The sequence below is a fragment of the Lepisma saccharinum genome, chromosome 1 (genome assembly GCF_977018435.1).
Source record: "Lepisma saccharinum chromosome 1, izLepSacc3.1, whole genome shotgun sequence".
NCBI lineage: Eukaryota > Metazoa > Arthropoda > Insecta > Zygentoma > Lepismatidae > Lepisma > Lepisma saccharinum.
Window position 1 is genome coordinate 171,562,701 of NC_139229.1, and position 26,184 is coordinate 171,588,884.

At 39.2% G+C, this 26,184-nt stretch overlaps 1 protein-coding gene across 2 annotated transcripts in view; it reads right to left on the minus strand.

Annotated features, from left to right (window-relative positions):
- The window catches only part of LOC146003964 (atrial natriuretic peptide receptor 1), a 1,164,278-nt gene that overhangs the window by 753,972 nt on the left and 384,122 nt on the right, over positions 1-26,184 (minus strand). The window contains exon 2 of one of the 2 annotated variants that reach the window (XM_083142491.1): positions 19,698-20,055. The exons of the other annotated variant lie outside the window; for it this stretch is intronic. Within the exon in view, the coding sequence (XP_082998617.1) occupies positions 19,698-19,974 (277 nt within the window). The 5' untranslated portion in view covers positions 19,975-20,055. The remainder of the gene's footprint in view (positions 1-19,697; positions 20,056-26,184) is intronic. 2 annotated transcript variants of the gene reach the window in all.

A 26,184-nucleotide genomic window follows, 5' to 3' on the forward strand; every position in this document is an offset into this window, starting at 1 on the left:
CATATGCTATCTATACCTATTACATAATGCAGTAACAAGGGTCCCGGGTTCGGTACCCAATGAAAACACATTGCACAGCGGTTCGGATCCCACGCAAGTACAGTTCTGATTAGCCTATCTGTGCACAAAGTGGACTTAAAACAACAATTCAATTACAATGTGTGAGATAAGCCAAGACATTGGCTGAGTGCAAAGGCGTACGGATTTGTATTCAGGAAAGGGTCAACATAAATCTGAAAGGCAGGATATCGGACTGCAATAGTTAGTCACAGCACAGCAAAAGTGAAGTTCTAGCAAGAAATATAATATTCGGATTTAAAAACGGACAACAGTTATGATCTAGCTTTCCGATACTTTCGCTACTATGTACTTTCGCTATGTGCACTATGAAGGCACATAGAGGGTGTAGAGGCAGGGCTCCATCCACACATTCTCCATCTCGGCCATAGTGAAAGTGATGAGATTGGCAACACGCACCAGCCGCCTTTAACCCCCCCCCCCCCCCCCCGCGAAAGTTGTCCCGAGATACCTCATTGACCCACACTATGAGTCGCCTTTGGGTCTTTCGCATGACACGCACGCCCTACCGATACCACGGATATCCTTTCCAGTTCCGGTGCACCTGTACTAAAAGCTAGCACAATGAATCAACGATTTCCATCAAACCCATTTAGTAAAATTCCAACCACAATTATGCGAGAAAAAACTGCAAAAATTAAACCGCTTCCAACAGACAATCAGTTATACTCCGTCCCAATTAACTATGCAGCAGACAAACGAAAACAAATCTCTGAGCAAGAAGTGACGCGAGACGGCTCCACCAATGAGCACGTGATAGGAACGGAATTGTGTGAAGTGAGGGAATACGACTGAAGTTACCAGCCTTCCCAGCAGAGTCTTCTGATTCGCTCTGGTCAATAGATTTCCCTCGCTTCTCTGACGCTATACGCGGCCTTGCTCCACAGTTAGCTTGGACAGGGTATAGTTCAACTATTGCAACATGGAAATTAATATTAACACTAAGTCAGCTGCAGCGTAACGCGTTGATCGTTACAACTCAGCAATAACCTTTTGTATACCGTTAAGAGTCCTAGCATGTTTAATACAGCGAACGAACTTTAAATGAAAAGGGACCCGCCAGGAAAATGTGCGGGATTGAAATTAATTTTCACGCAGAGATTATTGTTTTTCAATAACTAGCTAGCCCAAGAGAAAAACACATCTACGCACAGGTAGAAGCTGCTCGCGAGGATATTATCGCACGCGCTGAACGACGCCATATGGTTTTAAAATGCTCCTCTACAGCAGCATAGAGCAACTGGTAAATTATCGAATAGAGAATCTCGTTACCAGTTATTCAATCCTCCAATAACTTTCCACCATCCATTTTCACAACGTTAAACGCTTATAAATGACATTTTCCCAAGCACGCTTACCTAATAAGTTCTACTACATCGCAAAGAAAAAAAATACCGTTCGACCGCGTAAGAAATAAGCTATCTACACTCTGTCACTCAGCCATTCCACGCGAAAGTGGACACACAAGGTTAATTTTATTTTTATTAAAAGTATCACTTATTATAATGAAGGGTTCTGGTGTAAAACATGGCAAGTGACATATTGGCCATTTCTGAGTTTAGGAAAAAAAGTTATTAGAAGCTATACTGTAGATAAATTGTTTTCGTGCTGTGTTTACCAATTTCACAAGGCTTCACTGAGTCCAATGCAAATTGTATGCCATTGCAATTTCACTCGAAAATTGAAGCCTGATACATTTTACTTTGTAACTCAAAAATGATCAAATTTCACTTACCATGTTTTAAACCCAAACCCTTCATATATGAAATTAAAGGGAATGCTATGCAGAATTAGGAATTATTAATACATACATTAGTTTCATGGCTTTTAAATAACATATTGTTTCAGAAGAAATACTTTCTTACAGTAGATGTGGGATTTTGTGTGTGGTGTCTCCACTTAATTTATAGTTTCATTACCATAAGAAAACTAATTTTAATTTTGTTCTAATTATTGTTTCAATATCTTAAGCTCTGAAGTATCCTACTTCATTTCTGAAACAAACCTTAGTTTGAAGAATCTATTTATGATAATTATCATAGCCTATTGTTCCATAATCCTACAAAGTAAATAATGTGCATGGTGTCACATCAGTCACAAAATTTGTCGCACCCGTCACAGGCAAAAAATGTTTATAAAAAAAGTATATCGTAATATTTTTAGAAACAAAAAGAATCTAAATGTCGAGTAAAGTTTGCTTTGTGAAAATAAAATAAAATAGTTTCAGTAAACCCATATATTTCACAGAGTTTTCTGAAAGACTGAGGAAGGTCCCAAAGTCAAGTGTCAGAAGTGCAACAGCCGTCACAATCACAAAAAATGTATTTTCTGTAGCTGAAAATTGAGATTAGGGAGAAATATTCTGAAATTAAATAACTTTCATCAAGGAAACTGAAATTACATCAATTGATTGATTTACATATTTGAAGGTGCTAGGAAAATAATTTAATGTAAATTTGTCTGAATATCACACCCGTCACAATGAAATTGTCCCTCTGGAATCTGTGGAGAAGGGGTGAAAACGAGTGGGCGCAGCAAACAGTGCGAGCCACTGCAAACAGCTCGCGTTTTCCCCTCCATTAGCTCATTTCCCCTCTCACACGTTCCTTGGTCGAGAACTTCCGAGTCCTACTTGATCAGAGGGCTTGCTTTCGTTCGGTTGATTCAGAGTATTCCGGGACAGGGTGTACGTGTCTGCACTCTCAGGTCAAGTAGAGTGTACAAACCAATCCCTATGCCATTCTTTTAGAGCAACAACTGATGAAAGGATATCTTGTGAAAGAGTACCTTGATGTGTTCTCCTATATCCAAGCCGGTCGATAGATCCTTAAGGATCGGCTGGATCATTAGCTGTTTTCGAAAAACCGCTATGATATTCCAAAATCTGAAAAATTACATCTGCTTAGAATTACGTCTAGGGTATTCACGAGAATCTTCGTATGGTTTGCTTCTCGTTGCCTAAATATTCTCAATTGTTTCGTTGCTAACTTAGTCTATTAAACTATTGGTAATATCTTGCCGAAAACAGCCTCGCTGGCTTCGGTCAAAGGTCCAGAGGAACTAACTAACTAACTAACTCTCTAGCCTTCTTAAACCCGAAGGTTCATGGCTGCAGCAACACAGGCCTTCCATCTGTCCCTATCTTGAGCAAGATCTATATACTCTTTTCCATCCCTACCGATTTCCCTTAGGTCCATCTCAACGTTGTCCCTCCATCTTCGTCTTGGCCTTCCTACAGGTCTCTTACCATCAGGTTTCCCAACAAGAATCCTGTAAACTCCTCTTTCCTCTCCCATTCGTGCCACATGGCCTGCCCACCTAAGTCTTCTTGATTTAATTGATTACATAATTTAGAACTACATAATTTGTATTCATGTCCAGATATTATTAGAAAGGTCCAGAGGAGCCTTACTTAATATTTTGCACTCCCGAACTTCTTAATTGAGTACCAGATAATTGTCATCAGTTGCGTTCACTTGGCACAGAATCATACAAGTACAATACTTGCCTCCTCTCAGCTGTGAAACGAGACAATACAATTATGAATTTTACCGTAGAGTTATCTCACCTCCATGACAGTTTTGGATATAGTCTGAAATCCAGTAAGCGATCCTAGAGCAGAGTCTAATGCGCGCAAGAGTGGGCTTAATAGAATAACGTTGAGTTGGAGGGGTCTGCTGCGGAATCGATAGACTCGCTCCATAGCTACATGTAAGATAGAGGCATAGATGTCACGAAATGTAACAATCTCTACCAAAAGAGTACTCGTATATCCCCAGTGCATACCGCAAACACAGATCCAATCCACTTTCTCTATATGATGACGTATCGAGGGGCAGGAAGCGAAGCGATCTTGAGGCAGAATACAAAGAAGTGTCCAAGTGCTCTTTTACGACGTCGTTCGCTGCGTAAGTGCGAACTGTAAACGAAAGCTCCCGATTACACGCGAAATTTTTATGTTTCCTATTCCGCTCGAATTGTAATTTTCGAAAGGAAATAGGAGGGATGAGGGGTTCGATGACGATTTCCTCAGATTCCGCAGATATTTCGTTGAAAGGATGATGCATTAAGATCTCTGCAAACGAAATAAAAAGTCTGCGGGGTGCGTCTTTCCGGCTAAGATTCCGTCGAAATATATACAAAAAAAATCTGCCACCCGCTGGACCATTGCGAGGACGCATACTTACTAGGATACGCCAGAAGGAAATATCCGTGTATGTCTTCTTTATGTTGCCACACGAATTGAGATATTGCGTCTGTGTATAAGTGTGTGTGTGACAGAGGGGAAGAGAGGATAAAAAGGCGAATTGAAATCCAAATGTGAGAGCAGTTATATTTGTTTGTAAACTGCGAAATGTGTTATTAATGCAATCACAATATCTAGACTCTTCGGGGGGGAAAAGTCTAAAAATGCAATTTTCCAGCAGACATGTATGTTTATTCTTTTAATAGCAAACACTATAGACATGATATAGATGTTTGATCATCAATGTTTACAATCTATATAAATGCCCAATATAAAATTATACTTGTGATATTTCCTTTAATTCAATTAGTGTGACTTAAATGAAAGCAACAAAAAATTGCAGTTTGTGACTTAGGTACCTTTTTTCCGAACACCCTACCTAAATAGCTTTATCGTTTTGGCCCTTCCTATCACTTAAATGTTAAATTCTTTTCATTATATTAAAGTTTTGCCTGCAAGGACTGAGACGACCTCCGTAGCGGAGTGGTGATGGCAGGGATTCCGGATTCGAATCCAGGCCTGGACATGGGTATTCTATGTGAGTCCCTTCATCAATTTCATCGCATCGTCACTCATCTTCGCGATTAGTCAAAAGTTATAGGAAACCGAAGCAAAATAAACCAATTAAATTAAAATGAAACTACCGAGATTTAATTAAATGATTTTACACTGAGCTACTTCCTCATTATACAAAATACTAAATTCTCAATGATTCAAAAAATAATTTAATTTCTCTAAAATTTGCAGGATATCTTGGGGCCATAAAACAATATTTCGCTCTGTCTTTATCTTACTCTCTGTCTCCCTCGGGACAAGCAAACCGGGCTACTTCCTCATCATAAAACTGCAAACAGCAACATTCAAAATGTAACTTCATCGATCACAGCCATGAGGGCAAACAAATAAGGCAGTTGATGAAGACATTCTACTCCCCCACCCTCAGCCCTTCCCGTTCAACTTAGCGCAGCGAAGATAACGCTTGACTGTCTCAAAGCACGGAAACTCCCCACCAAGGCTTCATCATCAGATGTTTTCAGCGCCCAGCAACTGCAATCTCGGGCTCCCCCTCCCGCAAACAGCCATAAATTAGCGGCACACAGCGCCGTCTCTAAAAGACTGCGGAGGAAACATCCGCACGGCCATCTGGCTTCAAAGGAAATTCGCGTTCTGTGCCACTTGATATGCGACCTGCTAGTCGACCTCCAAACGTCTGGGCGTTTATCTAAGCGAGATAACGTCGGAAAGTACGAGACACATGACAGGGCGGGTCGAGATCGCGAAAAAAAGTTCGCATTCAAGCAAGTACGCGCGTGAGAAACACCACATGTCATACTTTATCGGTGACATCAGCTTTCTGGCGAGGAAGGCGCATGCGCATAAGCAAGGCACTTTTCGATTTTAAGGTGGTTTTGCGTATCAAACTGAGGAGCCTTGAAGTAGAAACCCATTAAGAATTCTCGGCACTGCACAGCAAGGACGAGCATTGACAAACTGATTTTGAAGAAATCAAGAGAGAAAGAAGTAACTGCACAAATGCCCGATACAGGTCTGTTCCTATCGCATCAGCTCGTACTTGAGGCGGAACGGCCGAATGCCTCTCCGAGAATTAAAACCGGTTCCGGCCGTTCGTCTCCAACGACCAGCTACTTGCCTTTAACGGCAAGTAAAACACTTTGAGCACGCTCCGCAACTACTACCAGAAACATCTCTTTTGATGAGCTCTTTCCTTTGGAATTGTGATTTAGTCAGTTACCGTGCCAACCGTTCATAATAAATTTCATGCTTGGAATCTCCCTGAAGGCGTAGTGGTAACGTTGTCGACTTGTAATCAAGGTGTCCCGGGTTCGATAACCGGTGGAGGTACATGGCACAGTCGTTCGGATCCTACTAAAAACTGTAGGTCTAGTCCCGATTAGCCTTTATGTGCATAAAGTGAACTTGAAACAACAAATTAATCAATGAATGGATTTCATGCCTTACAAATCTTCCGAATACGTAACAGATAATACTTGTACACCAAACAGCAAAATAAAAAGTTACCGACGACGCTAGGGGTCCCGGGTTCGAATCCCGGCCTGAGCGTGGATGTTTGCGAGTGTCCATTCATCAATTTAATCCTGTCATCACTCATCTCCATCTTCGAAAATTAGCCAAAAGTGGCACAAAAATCGAAGTAAAACGAAGCTTTAAAAAAGTAGCCGAATTGTCCATCACCATTTTCAGTCAATCTGTCTTCCACAATTGGATGGTGATTAATTTAAATAAAAACGTCAATAAACAGATGACAATACCTGCTTCCCAGTATTTCATATTTAAAATAAGACAGGAAGTACAATAAAAAGGAGTGGCAATAGTGACAATTTGCCTACAATTATCTTTACCGTTGACTGTACAAGAAAAATAGACTAATGTGTACACCTCTTACTATGATAGAAATTTATGCAGGTTGGACCAGAGCTCAAACGAGATACGGAACGAGCCTGATTTGTGTTTCCGTTGCTTTTCTTGTGTGGATGTTGTGGTACCGCAAAGAGATCTGTTGCCCAATTCACTGTACCCTGTATATTAGCGACCCGGGTTCGAGTCCTGATCGCTTAAATTTCTACGCAGTACATCTGCTACGTGTGCCTACACACAAGATAATTTACAGCGAAAGAAGTGTACATCGAATAAACGAACTTTGGGTTTAAAGTGCTAGCACGTCTCACTGAAAGACAAATAATTTTGTTGCCCTTTGTTGTTGTTATACGAAAAAACACGCACCAAAAGTCTGGGAATGACATTGACTGTAGTATGAAAAGGTGTTCTTCCACTGAAGAAACGTGTGTCAAACGAAAAGATTTTCTATTAATAGTTGCTTTCTCTTCTAGCAGAGAAACTTGTTCCAATAGTAAGTGAATTACATTACTATACTCAAATTTTATGCTTCTACTAAAGATAACGGTAAGGAAATGACGTTTTGCATCAATCCTTGTTCTCCTACCAATGAAAATACTTGCACAAGGCAAGGAGATGTTTTTTCTACCAAATTCTTGATTGTTTTTCGCAACACTCATCCAAGTCTTCGGGCAGTTATCCATACGGAAACATGCGGTACCAGCTGTAGAAATTCCGTTAATCTTAAATAAGCGCCACTGAAATAAACCATTGTACCAGCAACTTCATGGTTCCTTAACCATTCGACCCTCACACTTCCTCGGCTACATTCGGCAGCTGCCCCCACTTCTCGATCTAGAAATGTTTTTTGAAGAAACATCAACGGAGGATAACGACTGCCCTCCCACGTCGAGGAAAACAAAGTTCCAGGCGGCCCGATGGGTATTTGCGAAAGAACGTTAACTTTTGAATAAATACACACAGAGCGTTTTACAAATACAAAGATAGATGGTAGCATCTTGCTGACAACGAAAATTGCCCAAAATTGTGTTTTTGTGTCGAAAGTTTTGAGCAATGTTGTGAGAGAATACCGTTTCTATTGATTGCTTCAACATTTAGGATCTTATTGGTTTCAAATGAAGGAATTTTCGTGAAAATAAGCAGAATATATAGTGTTTCTAAGCTAGAAGTTTTCAAAATACGTACGTATGTAACGGAAAGGCTGTACCAAAATAGGTATCAGCTAGGTATACAACAGGATTAATTTGTATGATGTATACGTAGCTGATACTCATTTGTTTGTAGGAGGGTAGTAGGAAAGTAAGGAAGGATCTTCCTTTCTGCTTCCTACCCAATGAGTTGCCTGGAGCCTGGAGCCTGGTTGTGCCTGGTGTTGATGAGTTTGTGGGGAACGAATCTTGCTGGGAAAGTATAAGATATCAAGTTGACAAGATTGATTGAATGATTTGTTTGATTTTATTTCGCTTTTCTGCCACTTTCGACTAATTGCGAAGACGAGGATGAATCAATCAAGTTCGTGTAGGGTTTGGCAATGATTCCGCTCAAAACGTTAAGGGCAGATTTCACACGCGACGGCAATAGAGAAATGGTTGGAAATACTTTATTGAGCGTCGACTATTGGAAAATGCTATCTAGTTAGGATGTCATAAAAATATTGACAGTTGAAATGACTTAACACTATGTTTTCGTTACAATATAGACGCACATCTCAAGACATTCACACGGTTTATATCATATCAAGGACCTGGTTCGAAATCGGGTCAGTGTGCCGTCACACAAATCTTTTTCCGAGGAATTGGAGACCGAAAGACCAAATATAGCAGCGAACGGACGGAGGAAAACGGGAGAAGTTTCGTCTCAAGCGAATCCTTTCCTGTTTCGTGATGCCGAATTTCACACGCACACCTGAGCGAAAAAGGACCCGCGTATCGATTGGCACAGATCAGCAGAAAGCGTGCGCCATTCAGACTTCTCAAGTTACGCAAGACCTTGCAGGTGAAGGAAGCCGGCCTGCTATCGGCGTCAGGTAAAGAACTTCTAGGAAAGGGGAGAAAAACACGCGCCAAAGATTGTTGATTCTTTATTTAAGGATGTCTATATGTAACGTTACGGCCTTTGCCTTCATTAGATGCACCATTTAAAAATTCTCCTGAATCGACTAATGATCTGGCCACAAAAGATCAATAGAGTCTTATCCTGGATATGGGTGTTCCTTTATGTCCCTTATATAAATGTTATATGGTCATCATTTATCCACACTGTAGCGATTAGCCTCTGGAGGAATAAAAGCGAAGTAGAAAATACAAATACTTCACGGAACTGAGAAGTAGTACAGAAGATAGCCTTGTTGGAAGATGTGATCTCTCAAACGACAGCTAAACGGTGTGCACAACAGCCCTTGAAGGATCAAGACATACCAAGCGTCATATTCATTGGGTGACTGTGGTCAACGCATCGCGTCCCATTGCCACTGTTTTCTGTCTTTCGAAAAGTGAATCCGCTACTTCTTCCTTTCAGGAAAATTCCCCAATTGTCCTCACGATGTTGGGTCAACACGGATGTTTTGGAGCTCCCAGCGGGGATCAGACCTGTAGCCTGGTGCAAATTCTCAGAAATGTGGCTGTAAAAAGTGTAGGAGGCATTTTTGAGGAAAAGCGAACAAACAACATTTTCTGAATGTAATGGATGTGCTGATTCCGAATATTTTGTTTGCCACTCTCGATTTTGATGTTATGTGCTTCAAATCGCTAAAAAATAAAATGGCGGCCATACGAAAAGAGCTCCAAATAAATTTTGAAGGAGCAGAAACAAAATATTGATCTTGGTTTCAAACATTATGTTTTTGGGTATGCTGAATCCAAATATTATGTTTTCTAATCTGAAATTTTAAGATATTTGCTCCAAATCGCTAAAAAACAAAATGGCGGCAATACGAAATGAGGTCCTAATAACTTTTGAAGGAGCAGAAAGAAAATAGTGATCTTGGTGTCAAACATTATGTTTTTGGGTATGCTGAATCCAAATATTATGTTTTCTAATCTGAAATTTTAAGATATTTGCTCCAAATCGCTAAAAAACAAAATGGCGGCAATACGAAATGAGGTCCTAATAACTTTTGAAGGAGCAGAAAGAAAATAGTGATCTTGGTGTCAAACATTATGTTTTTGGGTATGCTGAATCCAAATATTATGTTTTCTAATCTGAAATTATAAGCGATGTGCTCCAAATCACTAAAAACAAAATGGCGTCAATACGAAATGTGTTCCTAATAACTTTTGAAGGAGCAGAAAGAAAATAATGATCTTTGTGTCAAACATTATGTTTTTGGATATGCTGAATCCAAATATTATGTTATGTTTTCTAATCTGAAATTTTAAGCTATGTGCTCCAAATAGCTAAAAAAACAAAATGGCGGCCATACGCAATGAGCTCCAAATAACGTTTGAAGGAGCAGAAAGAAAATAGTGATCTTGGTGTCAAATATTATGTTTTTGGGTATGCTGAATCCAAATATTATGTTTTCTAATCTGAAATTATAAGCGATGTGCTCCAAATCACTAAAAACAAAATGGCGTCAATACGAAATGAGTTCCTAATAACTTTTGAAGGAGCAGAAAGAAAATAGTGATCTTGGTGTCAAACATTATGTTTTTGGATATGCTGAATCCAAATATTATGTTATGTTTTCTAATCTGAGATTTTAAGCTATGTGCTCCAAATAGCTAAAAAAACAAAATGGCGGCCATACGCAATGAGCTCCAAATAACGTTTGAAGGAGCAGAAAGAAAATAGTGATCTTGGTGTCAAATATTATGTTTTTGGGTATGCTGAATCCAAATATTATGTTTTCTAATCTGAAATTATAAGCGATGTGCTCCAAATCACTAAAAACAAAATGGCGTCAATACGAAATGAGTTCCTAATAACTTTTGAAGGAGCAGAAAGAAAATAGTGATCTTTGTGTCAAACATTATGTTTTTGGATATGCTGAATCCAAATATTATGTTATGTTTTCTAATCTGAAATTTTAAGCTATGTGCTCCAAATAGCTAAAAAAACAAAATGGCGGCCATACGCAATGAGCTCCAAATAACGTTTGAAGGAGCAGAAAGAAAATAGTGATCTTGGTGTCAAATATTATGTTTTTGGGTATGCTGAATCCAAATATTATGTTTTCTAATCTGACATTTTAAGATATTTACTCCAAATCGCTAAAAAACAAAATGGCGGCAATACGAAATGAGGTCCTAATAACTTTTGAAGGAGCAGAAAGAAAATAGTGATCTTGGTGTCAAACATTATGTTTTTCGGTATGCTGAATCCAAATATTATGTTTTCTAATCTGAAATTATAAGCGATGTGCTCCAAATCACTAAAAACAAAATGGCGTCAATACGAAATGAGTTCCTAATAACTTTTGAAGGAGCAGAAAGAAAATAATGATCTTTGTGTCAAACATTATGTTTTTGGATATGCTGAATCCAAATATTATGTTATGTTTTCTAATCTGAAATTTTAAGCTATGTGCTCCAAATAGCTAAAAAAACAAAATGGCGGCCATACGCAATGAGCTCCAAATAACGTTTGAAGGAGCAGAAAGAAAATAGTGATCTTGGTGTCAAATATTATGTTTTTGGGTATGCTGAATCCGAATATTATGTTTTTTTAATCTGACATTTTTGAAAATTGTTGTAGTTTTTTCCTCTTTTTTAAACAAAAGAACCACAAAAATGACTAAACCTATAATCTATTTCTTTTCTTTTTTTACTTTATTTCAAAGTGATAGAAACATAGAACCATGGATCCACTTATAAATTTGAAAAGACCTGCACCTGTGAGCCATCATCTTAAGATGTTTCTTATCAGATCCTCCAGAACATTGCCACAAACAAAGGATTTAGCTACTTCAGATATTCAAGATATTCTCCTCAAAGCTGAAACACTGGGCCAGGTAAAGCTAGACATCTTTGTGAAGGAAAGGGTGATGGCCCCTGGTAAAAGTCACACACAAGTCAAGTTAAGTGATCCTCTACATAAGTCAAATGCAAAGACCTTTAAGTCCCTCTGTGAAGTTAAATTGGTAGTAAGTGGCAAGGAAACCATTTTGAAAACTGACAGGAATATTCTCCAGCGCCTCGTAACTGCCTATGAGGCAGGTCGTAATGTGGATCTAAATCGCATTTTGTGTCATGAACTAATGCCAATTCCAATCTCCCTTGCCAACACAAACGGAAGTCTGAGAACAGGAAACAAAGCCATTCTAGCTGATGTGATGACCAAGGATGTAATTTGTTCACCTAATACATCAATTCCGTCTGCGTCATGCCTTATAATAGATGGTCAAGCATTAGTTGTTGCACTTGGAAAGCCTGCAGGAGTGTTCAAACTTTGGTCAACTGGCAGATGTATTTCTTAACCTTGTTCTTTCTATGGGAAGAAGCTTTAAGAGGATTGATGTCACCTTTGATCGGTATAACGCAACTTCAATCAAGGCTGGAACAAGGGATAGGCGCTTGAAACATGCTCATTTAGTAAGGAGAGTAATAGATAATGGATCCGTGCCAATCCCCAACAAATTCAGTGACTTTCTTGCTAACTCAGAGAATAAAAAAGATTTGATATTTGTGGTTTCCGGTGGATTTCACAAGGAGGATGACGTACGAACAAACAATCGTGATTTGTCTATTGAAGGATTGCAGGCAAACCACGAAGAGGCGGACACGCGCATTGTACTTCACTGTCTTCATTCTGGTGCTGATAACATTGTTGTCTCAGCACGTGATGCAGATGTCTTAGTGCAATTGGTAGCGTTATTTCACAAGATTAGATGTACGAAATTGTGGTTGCGAGCAGGAATATATAAAAAAAAGAAAATACATTCCAGTACATGAAGTCAGGCAGAAGCTTTCATTTCCGGATCCTGTCTTCGAAACTCTCATCCCATTCTACGCCATAACAGGATGCGACACAGTATCCTACATTGCTGGGATCAGTAAGAAGACAGCATGGAAAATATTTAACACTAATAATAATGATCTACTAAATCTTGGTGATGACGAATTGAAACAAGAAACAGCACACAAGGCAGAGAAGTTCATATGCAAGTTGTATGGTGTACCGGATGCAAGCAGCTGTGATGAAGCCAGAGTAAAGCTGTTCAGCAAAGGAAAAACACCACAAGCACTGCCCTCCCCCCCTACTACCGATGCTCTACGGTTACATGTACAACGGGCCCACTATCAAGCCATGGTGTGGAGGCAGTCGGTCATACCAAAACCTGTGTTACCACCACCTACTATCTTGAGATGGAAATGGTTGATGGACAGCTCGTTCCAAAACTTCAATCGCTGCCACCAATTCCACAACCCTGCTACGACATTGTCACCTGTGGATGTTTGGGTGGTTGTATATCCGCTACATGTTCCTGCAGGAAAGGCCAGCTTGTATGTACTGCAGCTTGCAAATGTGCAGATACTGGCACTAAGGAGTGCATGAATATCCGTGACTAGAAAAATGTTATACTATTTTTGTAGGCAAAATAAGGTTGAATAAGGATAACGTGCGGATGTATCATACACTGGTACTGTTAATATTTCAATATGGTCTTATGCTTTGAATAATAATATTATTTTGCATCCTTACTTTAGCAATGTTCTATATTTTTTTCTGTATTAAAAATCTACTGTTACACTGTTTTATTCCTAGTTCAAAAGTATGGATATGAAAAATTTCATGGATGCACGTAGCCGCCATTTTGTTTTTTAGCGATTTGGAACAAACAGCTTAAAATTTCAGATTATAAAACATAATATTTGGATTCAGCATACCCAAAAACATAATGTTTGACACCAAGATCACTATTTCTTTCTGCTCCTTCAAAAGTTATTAGGAACTCATTTCGTATTGCCGCCATTTTGTTTTTTAGCGACTTGAAGCATATAACACCAAAATCGAGAGTGGCAAACAAAATATTCGTAATCAGCACATCAAATACATTCAGAAAATGTTGTTTGCCCGCTTTTCCTCAAAAATGCTTCCTACAGTCAGAATTTTCTAAAATTGTCCCAGTCTACTGGGACCGCTCACACTAATGGTAAACCATTCAGCTAGGCGGAAATCCAATACCACCGCATCAATAAACATGATATGTTCATATACAAGCTGCCACAGGTAGCTTCAAAGGGGTCACTTGAAGCCCCCCGATGCCGTTTAAGGAAACATTACCTTATTCCTCTTGTTTTCTTTTTTCTTTTCGTGTTTTTTCTGTTTTCCCTTCAGTTTTCATTTTCTCTTTTTAATTATCTCTTTCAAACACACACTCACTCTCTCTTCCTCCCTCCATCCTCTTCTCTCTTTAACCCATTCGCCCTCTGTCTGTTCTTTTCCCCCTCTCTCTCTAGGACTCTCTTTCTTATATATTTATCTCCTCTTTATTTGTTTCTATATATGAATCTGAGTTCATCTTCTCCCTATCTATCATTCTTCGCCGCTCCTTTAATATCTCCTCTTTTTACTCTTTAAAGCGTTTCTTTTTATCTGACGTCAATATATCAAACTTAAGGGTAAAACTTTTCAAATTTAATTATTCCCCCAATAAAGAAATTCCCTAGTTGTGTTATATATGTGTTTTAAAGGTTACAATTAGAGGCCAGCATAGTCTGCATTTTACCTACCCACTGCCCGCTTGCCCGTGAGGACAGGTATACCTGCTAGCCTGCCCACGGCAACGAGTCGACTTGCGTCTTTACCCGGGTTCTTCGTCTTCCAGGCGCTCTGCGCTTACAAGGTAACTGGGCATTCAACAAGACCCGGGCGCCTGCAAAACCTGCTGGAAGGAAACAGCCCTCCGGCAGCGTGTCGCTCCAGGTGTTTCATCACCACGTGGACAGCTTCAGCCAGTGTTGCCTACTTACGTAGCTCGTAAATCCTACGAGGTCCTAGGAGGAGCTCTCTCCACCAAGGAGAATTTATATACTTAGCGATTTCAGTTCAGCGTAAGCAGTTTTTATCTTATTGCCAGGAAATGCACGCAGTATTACAGCTTCATTTATTTAAAGGAATGATCGAGCAAACAAAAATCTCCTCACTGAAAACTAATTGCTTTTCATTGCATGGTGCCTTAACCAGGCACGCAGTGGCGCAACCAGAGGGGGTAGGGTGCATTGCTCACAAGCTTGGACGGAAATTAAGTCTAGCGGAAGGGTCAGGGTGGGGGTCAAACATTAAAGTACAAGAAAAAACAGACTAGCAGAATTTAAGAGTAGCAGGGCTAAAGGGTACTCAAGATGGAATTAATTTTCATATTTTTCTTGCATTTTCCTTCCAGACGGCCAAGGGCACCTGCAGAGGGGGAATGGAGGGGTAATTGCAACCCCTTGATTTCAAATTTTATGAAAGTAGAAATATATTATAAAATATTATCCAGTCTCATCAAGTTCAATGCCGTAGCAAAGGGGTAGCGGGAGTCGGCCCTGAGCGCCGAACGATCTAAGTGAGAAAAGTTTTAAAACAGAGAATGCTATGGCGGCCCGTGATATTATTTGATATTAATGTTGGTTTGTTACGAGTTGGATGAATTGATTATGTAATACGTCGCTCCATGTGAAAAGAAAATATTGTAGATGGAAATTTTACATGCCATATGTCTGTACATTCGGAATGCATTTATCATGCACTTTCTTTCTTTCAAAAACAGTTTGTGTGCTTGTTTTCCATTATTAGCTAATGTGAAATTGACGTGTTGAAAAAAAATATTTCTAATCCTCTGTTTCAACACAAATGCGCGTGAGAACCGACTTCTACCCCCTTTTTGCGTGATTTATGAGGATTATAATGCCTTTCATGCTACTTTATTACTATTATTGTGATTGTTCTTGTTGGCACGTTTATCCAAGTACTTGGCCCTACCCCTCAAACGAGGGTAACGGCAATGGTCCTGGCTGGCTACGGCCCTGGTGTTCGCAGTAGAACAGTGTGTTGTTCGACTCGCGACCTCAGCGTCGAACGTGACATGTTTCAGTCCTGTCCTATATCACTATATATACGTATATTGGTTGTTTACGACATATACTTATGGATCCTGTGCCACGGAAAACCTATTTCAATATGTGTGTGTGTGGGGGGGGGGTAGCAACATTCGTAAATCTCATTTCATTGGTGATGTGGCTTACGAAGCTTCGAGTTCCCTTTTTTAAGTAGTGAAAATCTATTGCAGTTGGCAACACTGCAGAACGGTGTGGGCCAGGTGCAGTTTCTACTCGAAGCAACTACGTCATGCAGAGGGAGGGGTCTGCAGTTGATGGAAAGAACGAACTGAGACCTACTAGGTATCGTAAGACTGCGGGCACCCGACGGGTCTACAATGCCTGCCAGGAACGATCTGTGCAGGTGGGCATACAAGCTGCTCAAGCGAGGGTGTTGCGCAGGTTGCATGGCATTTCAGGAGCGATGTCTCGCGAACGGGTCTGCTCCAGGTCTTGTGCAGGCCTTTAGTTACAATGGTCGTTTAAACCTGAAAACTGCTTGTAGTATTTGCATTAATACCAAACAAATTTCATTTTCGAAGTGAGATACTGCAAGAGAGAGAGAGAGAGAGAGAAACAATCACAATATGAACAGCCTGTACATTGAGACAGGTAATTAAAATTTTAATGGTGAACCTGAAGATTAATTAATATGTATTATCGTACAACAATCCATTATTTGGTCATTTCAACTCATTTCGTGTAATTGAGAGCACACACACACGCGGGCACACACTTGCTCCGAATGCTCTAAAATTAATGATATTCCAGTTTTTGTTTAAACAATAGGATTCAATTATTCGCCAAACGTTGATGGGATAACCATTCGTTATAAATTATTGAAAAATGATTTTCTAATTATAAGCTCAAAATTGTGTGCAGCATTCCACCTTGTTAAAGCCTAATTAAATAGCATATTCAGCAACACTGCTCCTTAAATAACTTACACATACATAAATCACGTACATACTGTAATAATGTCAATATGGTAACATTAATCTAACATTTAACATATTTTTATTAAATATGTATTGTTCCACGTAGTTCATACGTAAATATACGGTCACGGACACTTCTGGGTTGAAATGACCTCATTTACTTCCAATGGAATCGCTACAACGCAGAAGTGTCCGTGACTGTACATGGGCGAAGTTCAATAAATTATCACTTAAGGGTAGTACATACATTCAGGGTTAATCCATATGAAGTGGTCCAATTTTCAAATAATTAGTCTTTCGACCATTTTAGAAAAAGTTTATTTTTATGTATGATTTCACTTAAGTATCTATAGTTGAAAATAGTAATACTTTTTTTTTAGTACGTCTGGTTTAGAAATGGTAGCCATGTCTCCATCATGACATATACTGAATTTTGTATATCTTTATGCAATCATCAATATCTCTTTAAACGGTAAAAACTAGACTCCTGAAACAACAGTCATTATAATCAGCGCGTTTTCGAGTACAAGTCATGTTATTAGAATAATTTCTGTGTATCTCTTTTTTAAATGACATAATTAGGTCTAAAAATGTACTTCTCACAACATTCTCTTCAAAGTAAGGGATTAATTCTCAAAAATTGAACATTTTTTTTTTACAAGAAGTACATTATGTGATATTATTGTACCAAATATGGAATTTAGAAAGAGTTCCCTTCACTTTGTTAGACCCGTCAATCCAAGTTCTCATAATTGACTAGATTTTGTTCCTAATATCTCTTTAAAAAATCTGATTTCTACATACCGTTTTATGGTACTTAATTTAAAGTGACTAAAACATAGTCAAATGATGGGAAATATGGCTACAATATCGTTTATTTAATGTAATAAAAATTGCCTAGATTGCAAGTAAATAGTACATTATCTCATATTTATTTACAATATATCGGGTGGTCCGTTTGAGATGGCAGAAAAGTAAACTGTTGTGTACAATAGGTTAGTGTACGTATCTCTGGGCAGTTTGTTGTAATATATGCAGAAAGGATGTAAGTTTTGAGTGAGTGCAGGTTTACAGACTTCAGCCGCGTGGCGCTAGCGTTCATGGTAGATAAAGATAGTGGTCACGCCACAACAGCGCACAATGTCTCGTATGGGATGTGAAACTTTCGAGTGTTATATGCACACTAGTACAGCTACATGGCTGAATTCTGTAAACCTGCTCTCACTCAAAACTTACATCCTTTCTGCATATATTACAACAAACTGCTGAGAGATACGTACATTAACCTATTGTACACAACGGTTTACTTTTCTGACATCTCAAACGGATCACCCGGTATTATGCTACTCCGAAACTAAGCTTCCTTGGCATTTAAACAACAACTTTTAAATGTTACATAATGCTAGAATAGTATTACCCTTAATACTATCAAGGAAAATCAACATAATGTTATGCGTGCTTGTACTTGTAGAGTTGTGAATTTGTTGATATTACATGATACATTACAGAAATAAACAGAAAACGTTTATTCGTAATTTCATGAAAATTCAAATTTCGGTCGAACTATTACTGCCGGACCACTTCATATGACTTGACCAGTTAGTGTTTCGTGTAAACACATTTGTACAGTTGAACGTCAATGTGAAAATTAAATTTCCAGCTTTGTATTCGTGGTACAGTCGCGAACACACCTGGGTTGTAACGATTCCATTGACTTTCAACAGTATCAATGCAACCCATATATGTAAGCGGTTATACAGAGTGATTCATAATTCCCTCAGGGATTTCGTAAGTCGGTTGCTCAGAGGCAAACTCGCCCACGGGGGCGAGAGAATGTCAGTGAATAGACTAAATATAGAAGATTTTAACCCACCTTCCAAATGTTCGATTTATCCTTCCTTGGTGATGCTCGTATGTGGTACACAGTCTCAGGCGATGGAACCAGCCTACCTGTTCGTTTTACGTCTGTCGAGTGACCAAGGGATGACATATCGAACATTTGTAAGGTGGGTTAAAAACTTCAATATTTACTCTCTTCACCGACATGCTCTCGCTCCCGTGGGTGAGTTGTCCTCTGAGCAACCGACTTACGAAATCCCGGAGGGAATTATGAACACCCTGTACATACATACCGGGTGGTCCAAAAGTCCCCGAACGGTCACATATCGTGAGAAATACACATCGAATCGAAAAACGAAAAAATACGTGTTTAATAAGTGAAAGAAAGCTATTCAATGATATCACACTTGATTCCCCACCCCCGCCCCCTGGTGGTGGGGCGTGGGGCAACTGTGAAATTTTAAATGAAAACCCCCATTTTGTATTGTAGAATCGGAAAGAGGACTTCATTCAGAGTCCCACGAGCTATCAACCATCCTCCCAGCTCAATTAGGAACGGGGATAAAGCGATTTTAAATTTTGCCCAAAAAAAAAACAAAAAAAAACTGAAAATTTCCTAAAAACCCCCAAAAATTCAAAGGGACGCTCTGCCCCTAATTGAGCTAGAGTGAAAGCGATTGCAGATTTAGTAGACCCCCTTCCATATACCCTATTGAAAGGTCTTGACGTGCAGATTCAGAATCTGCAATTGCTTTCACTCTAGCTCAATTAGAGGCAGAGCGTCTCTTTGAAATGTTTTTGGGTTTTATGAAATTTTCAGTGTTTTTGTTTTTTTGTGAAAATTTAAAATCGTCATACCTCCGTTCCTAATTGAGCTAGGAGGATGGTTGATAACTCGTTGGACTCGGAATGAAGTCATTTTTCCGATTCTACAATAGAAAATGGGGGTTTCCATATAAAATTTCACAGTTGTGGGGGTGGGGAACCAAGTGTGATATCATTGAATAGCTTTCGTTCACTTATTAAACACGTATTTTTTCGTTTTCCGATTCGATGTGTATTTCTCACGATATGTGACCGCTCCGGGACTTTTGGACCACCGGGTATAAACTGAACGAAAGCATAATAGTAAAATCAGTTGTTGAGGATCACGTGTATGATGGAAACAATATTTACCTGCACTTTTGTTCTGGTAAAGTTCAAAAGCAGCAAGAGGCCCTAAGGTGGAGGAACATTCCGTGTCTCTGTAGCTGACCTCTATGTTCCAACCAGGCAGCAGGCCAGCGGCGTGGTCAGTAACAGCCTTCGTGGCTATCTGGACGGCCGGCAGAATGTACTCCAGAGTCTGATGGTGGGTCCTGTTGGTGGGAGCCAGGACGGCGAGTCTAGCCACCTTCTCCTCGCCGACGACCCTCGCCGCCAGAGAGAGCAAGGCGAAGACGAGGCCTATCATCCCCCGCAGGCATGGGTGGCGCCTCTCGACCTCCGTATCGCCATCAGGCGCCGTACCCGGTCACCTTCTCTCCACGACCAACTGGAAAGCACCAACAAACTCACAGAGTAACACCCACTAAAGACTTTATTCGAAAATACAGTAAAACTCCGTCATAACGTTTCCCTTGGCCTTCTTTTTCTTTGAATGTGCAAATCCACAACTGTCTATCTTCATTCTAATATCAATTAGATTTAAATCTAATATTTGTTGCCAATTATCAATACTGTTAATAATTCAATCAGAGATGAAGCAAATTATCAAAACTTCATTCATACATTAATCTTGACGAATATATCACAACAACAGACTAAAGAATTATCAATCATACCAGAGGCTATTCAAATTTATAATCAATTTTTAGTTTACTCTTCAGTCAAGCTCCATATTCTAATATACTCCAAATTCTAACGAAGAAAGAAAAGTACTTCAGTTGATTCTATGAAGTTGAGGGAGAAATACACAGGGGACAATATATATCCCATCTAGTAGAATAAAGTACTGGATTTCGAAAGCACAGTTTCTCGGGTTCATGTGTATGCTTTGACATGAGTTTTCCTTTGTGATTGTCTTGTTCAATTTCAGCCAATATAATTAATTCATGGCCATCGAAAATTACAGAAAAAATATATTTCCCATCATGCAAAATTAATCCTACTTCATTGGCATCATTTTGAATCATCAAAGCATTCCCCAATCAAACAGCATTTTTTTTCTTTGGAAGGTCACAACAGTGTTTTACTGTAATTTCTTGTATGAAGGGTAAAGTTTTTGCTCATCTAAGAAAAGAATATCTGAAATGTGAAAATAAATTAGTGCTAAAAATGTAACTGAGAATAGAGTACTAGTGTCACAATTCCGTTTGGAAAACATGTAATTAGCAACAATGTATGTAGCACGTGACGTTCTTCTCCAGAGCATTTCAAAGATATGCATATCAATGCATGGCTTTAAATCAGATTTTATAATACAGCAGTTTGCATAAGTTTGCAGTTTGACTGATAAGTTGTGAGCTGATGGAGTTCGTATCTGAAAATACAGCATCTTTGAACTCTTTTAGCAATACATTGTATTGTTTGACAGCTTAAGACGAACCTAGCTCCAATTGTCAAATAAAAATACGAAAGGAGAAGGTGTCATAAACTCTAATATGTGAAAACAAGCGGTAGTTTTCAGACCACTTCAGTATTTTGTTTGTGTGAATTACGTAGTTGACTACCATTCACTTTTATGCGTTTGTGATGGCTCTTAACAAAGTTGAGCAAATAAAATTTCCACGGAACATGGTGCTTTGAGTTCCTCTTACAACTGACATTACTGTTTTGCCAGTGGATTTGTCCAGTTAGAGCATGCGTACTTGCGTTGATGGCTAATGCAAGCGGATTATACATTCCAAAGTACTGGTACAATAAATCAATTGATTTTATGGTGTTGATAATATCATACATAGGCTGAAATAAGCCGTTTGGAATTAGTTAAATATCTACGAGTGTGGTGCTGGTGTCATCTGCATACGGCATTGATGAAGACATGATAAATTTAAAAAATGGCGCAGTGTTGTCAGTTCTAGAAAAGGAATTGCGAATGATGATCCATGGAGACGAAGCATCCCTTACTGTGGATATCCTTGTAGTATGCGTCAGTGCGTTCCTAAAGGAGAAATTAAGAAGTTGTCATTATTCACTTCCGATCTTTAATTATGGATGCGTCATTATTTTGTCTATAGAAAAGATATGTGGTTGGATAATTCCGTCCGTTTGATGAAGACCGCAGGCTCTATTTGGGGAAAGAAGGTTGTTGAATAATCTACGACAATGAAATTAATGCACAACCAAATAAGGTTAATAACCATAAATTCTTTCTTCTCAGAAAGAAAAGTTTCAAAGAATATATACTAGTAAACATTTGTTTCAGACCTCTAGACTTAAACTTAAACTAATAGCAAACTTCAGAGATGGAGAAATGTGGAGAATGCATGTAATTAAAGTGAATGCAAATAATGCTGAGTGAAAAAGATTAACAAGTAATACAGTAATGGAATAATTCTAGGTATATTTCTCTTAACTCGACAGGGTAATCTTCACCGTAACACGCAGTAAAAAGGTTATTTGCACAATATCTAACTTCCCTACATGGAAACGCTGTTTGTTTCAAGATATAGAAGATAAAAGTAGTGCACATACAAGCTGAATATTAATTTATGAGATTCTAGTTGGATCCTTTTACTCCAAATTTACTTTATAACCTCGATAATTTTCTCTCATTTTCCACGATAGTCTGGTGGTGTATTTATTTATTCAACTCAACAGGTTTGTACACAATCTAAATGTCCGTATTACATACATAAGCAAATCGGTAAAGATAGATTCGTAATACTTCATTTAGCATTGTCTAATAATGAACTTATAATTTTCTAAATTTTATAAAAAGAACAAGAGGAACATACCAATGATTTCATTCTGTTTTTCTCCTGTATTGTAGAACACACTAACTTTCCAGATTGGCAATTTTCTCATAATACAGGAGTGCGATCGAAAAGTCCCCGAACTCATACTTTGAAAATATGCTACGAGGTCAGTAGGCAACATGAGTTGGCAACGTTGTTAGTAGTGACTGGTATGACCTTGAAGAATGCGATAACGTCCCGGGAGAGCTGCACTGCTATTACAGTCAGTGGTGTGAGTCATTATTGTGCAGTCGGTCGACAATGCCTTTTAAGCGAGCGCAGCGAATCGCTTTGTTAGAAGCATATTTTGAGTGTAAGACATACAGAGGTTTTGTGGAGAAATGGAGACGTCTATTCCCTGATGATCCGGTGCCAGGAAAAAGTGCAGTGTATGATCTTGTTCGCCGATTTCGTGTAACAGGCTCAGTGCATGATCGACAACGAAGTGGAAGACCCAAGGTCGTCACACACGAATTCCTAGAGAACGTGAGTCACCGAATGGTGCAATCTCCAAGAAAATCTATACGACGTTTGTCACAAGAAGTTGGAGTGTCATATGGATCCACACAGAAGGCACTGAAAGTAGCCAAGTTTCACCCATATCGTGTGAAAGTCGTCCAGGAGATGAAAGCGTTAGATAAAGATAAGCGTATCAAGTACTGCCGGTTTCCGTGCTTTCGCACGCAACAATGTGGCCATTCTCGATAAAACTTTTTTTACCGACGAAACATGGTTTCATCTCAGTGGATACATCAACTCACAAAACACCCGAATGTGGGCAACTGTAAACCCACATGCCCTGCACGAAGTACCGCTACATTCTGCAAAGGTCGGTGTCTGGTGTGCCATTTCGCGACGAAGGATTGTTGGACCCCTGTTCTTTGAGGACACAGTGGATGGCGATGTGTACAGGGATTTGGTGCAACAAATCGTGGCTACGTTGGAAGAGGATGAGCGTGAATGTTGGTTCCAACAAGATGGGGCAACGTGCCATACTGCAAACGACACAATGGCTATGTTGCGCGAGTTTTTCGGGAACCGCATCATCTCCAAAAATTTGTGGCCCCCTCGTTCCCCCGATCCCCCGGTCCCCCGATTTCTTTCTTTGGGGGTTCCTGAAAGAAAGAGTATATACACACAACCCTCGCACATTGGATGAACTCCGACAAGCAATTTCTGACACTATTGCTGCAATTCCAGCGGAAACATTGAGGAAGGTGTCGCGGAACATGTGTAAGCGTGTAGACATGTGTTTACAGGAACATGGCGGCCATTTTCAACACTTCCTATGAACTGGAAACCAAACACTACTTTGCAATGTCCATAGAGAGTGCAGCATAACCTCTATTGTGTGTTTATGTGATTATGTTCTGTGTGTGTTGCGTTATGTTTGTGTTTTGGAAACTTTTTCCTCATGCGCTTAAAGTTATATGTCATCTTGTTTGTGTTTTACCGACCGTTGCCATTACAGTATACCTCACTTTTGGTTTACATTTATTTTTCTGTGTAGTACAAGGACTAAAGCATTTATATATGTATTCCTTTCGTTCCCATGTGTATTACTTTCTACACAAATTCTTAAAAAGTGAGTGCGGGGACTTTTCGATCGCACTGTATTTCTAAATATAGCGTAGATGTGATCACGATAATAGTAATAATTATTTTCTTAATCTGACAATGATCAGCATGATGCCGAAGTGCCATCTACTTCGCGTGAATATTATTACTAACACAGTAGGGTGTGGGTTACATCAGGACCACAACATAAAAATACACTAATTTACAGTTAGGTTTATCGGGATCATGATATATGTACTACCAGTCTTTAATAATAAATATTCTCCTTTATTTATATATGTATGAACTAACTAACAACTCTCTAGCAGTACTAAACCCGAAGGTTTATTTCCGCAGCAACACATGTCTTTCATCTGTCCCTATCGTGGACAAGATCATTCCCCTACATGTCTCTTGCCATCACGTTTCCCAACTTAAAACCTGTAAACCTTTCTATGTCGGCTCTGATGTTCATTAAGTCACATGTTTAGCAGCCACATCGGGTTAGAGGATACTGTCGGTTCTTATCGTGCATAAGCAAAAGCAAGCTTTAGCGTTATAAAATTGTTTTATCAGTGATTTAAGGTTTCAGCGTCCATTATAAAATAAATATCCATAAGTGCATTTTTCCGTACTAAAAATGTCTTTATTCTGTCAAGCACAAACATTCCTGTGTGTTCTCGAAAGTAACAACTATTTCATGCTCAAACTTATTTAATAGTTTTGTGTATGAAAAATCATGGGAGTTGTCTGCAAGTTCCCTCTTTTGAGCAGTAATTTCCCTGTTTTAGTATCTATTTTCCCTCTCATTCATGGAGTTATAGTGAGTCAACATCCGACGCACGGGTAATGAGACATGTCTCTCCCCCCTCTCTCTCTCTGCGAGCGTTTGTGCATGTCTGTGATTTTCCCACTCTTTTCCCTTCCCAGTCTTACATATCTCTCGTAATCTATCTCTCTACTCTCCACATTTCATTCTTTCTCCCTCCTTCTAAGTCTATCACATTTCACACTCTCTCTCTTCTCTCTCTCTCTTTCCCTTCACTTTCTATCTCCCTTCCTTTTCTATCACACTTTCTGACTTACATCTTTCTTCTCTCCCATCCCTCACTTCCATTACTCTCCCTAATAAACCCTTTCTCGGTTCTTCTTACTCTGCCACATCTCTCCACTCTCTTTCCTTCACCCTCCTTCTCCAATCTCTGTCACATATTTCCGATCTCCTCTCTCTCTTCCACCACTTCTCACTCTCGTTCAATTTCTCCCTCACCTCTCTCTCTCTCTCTCTCTCTCTCTCTCACTCACTCTTGCTCTTCTCTCTTTCCCCTTGCTTTATTTTTCCTTTCCTTCTCTGTCACACACTTTCTGTCTCTCCTCTCTCTTCTCTATCCCAAGCCACGCTATGTTTTCTTGAGCATCTATCTTGCCAGGGGTCCCGGGTTCGAATCCCGGCCTGGGAATGGATTTTTGTGAGTGTCCATTCATCAATTTCATCATATCATCTCTCATCCCCATCTTCGCACATTGGCCAAAAGGGGCACAAAAAAGCGAAGTAAAATAAAGCAAATCAATGAAATCAATCTTGCACATCACTTAATTACTCTTTCTTGCCCTCTATTTCTCCCGCTTTCTTTCTCCTTTCTTTCTCTCTAACATACTTTTCTTTCCCATTTCTCTCATTGCCACGTCCCGGAGAGGGTGACACCAGTCCGGCTTAGGACAGGGTAAAACATGAGATTCTCAAAGCAACTAAAACTGATTGATATCTTATTTTAGAAAGAGAAAGGAAACAACTTGTTTAACCTACTACGGAAGGTACAATGCACCGTATATTCTTAATTTTCATATTACATTTAATTTATATACAGGATTATATTTAAAGCTGTCTCTTTGTTTCTTGGTCACATATATCTCTATTAAACATATATCATCTACTGGGAGGCTGCTTCTTCTTTCTGGATACGTGATGGACTACTTCTTCTATTTGGCTAACAAGCTTTTTCTTCCTCTGATAATAGGCTACCTCTTCTTTATGAATATGTGAAAGACTTCCTCTTCTTCTATTAATTAATCGGCTGATTCATCTGTTGGTTAATAGACTTTTTCTTCTACTAATCGATAGTCTTCTTCTTCTACTAATCAATTTACTTATTCTTCTATAAACTTCT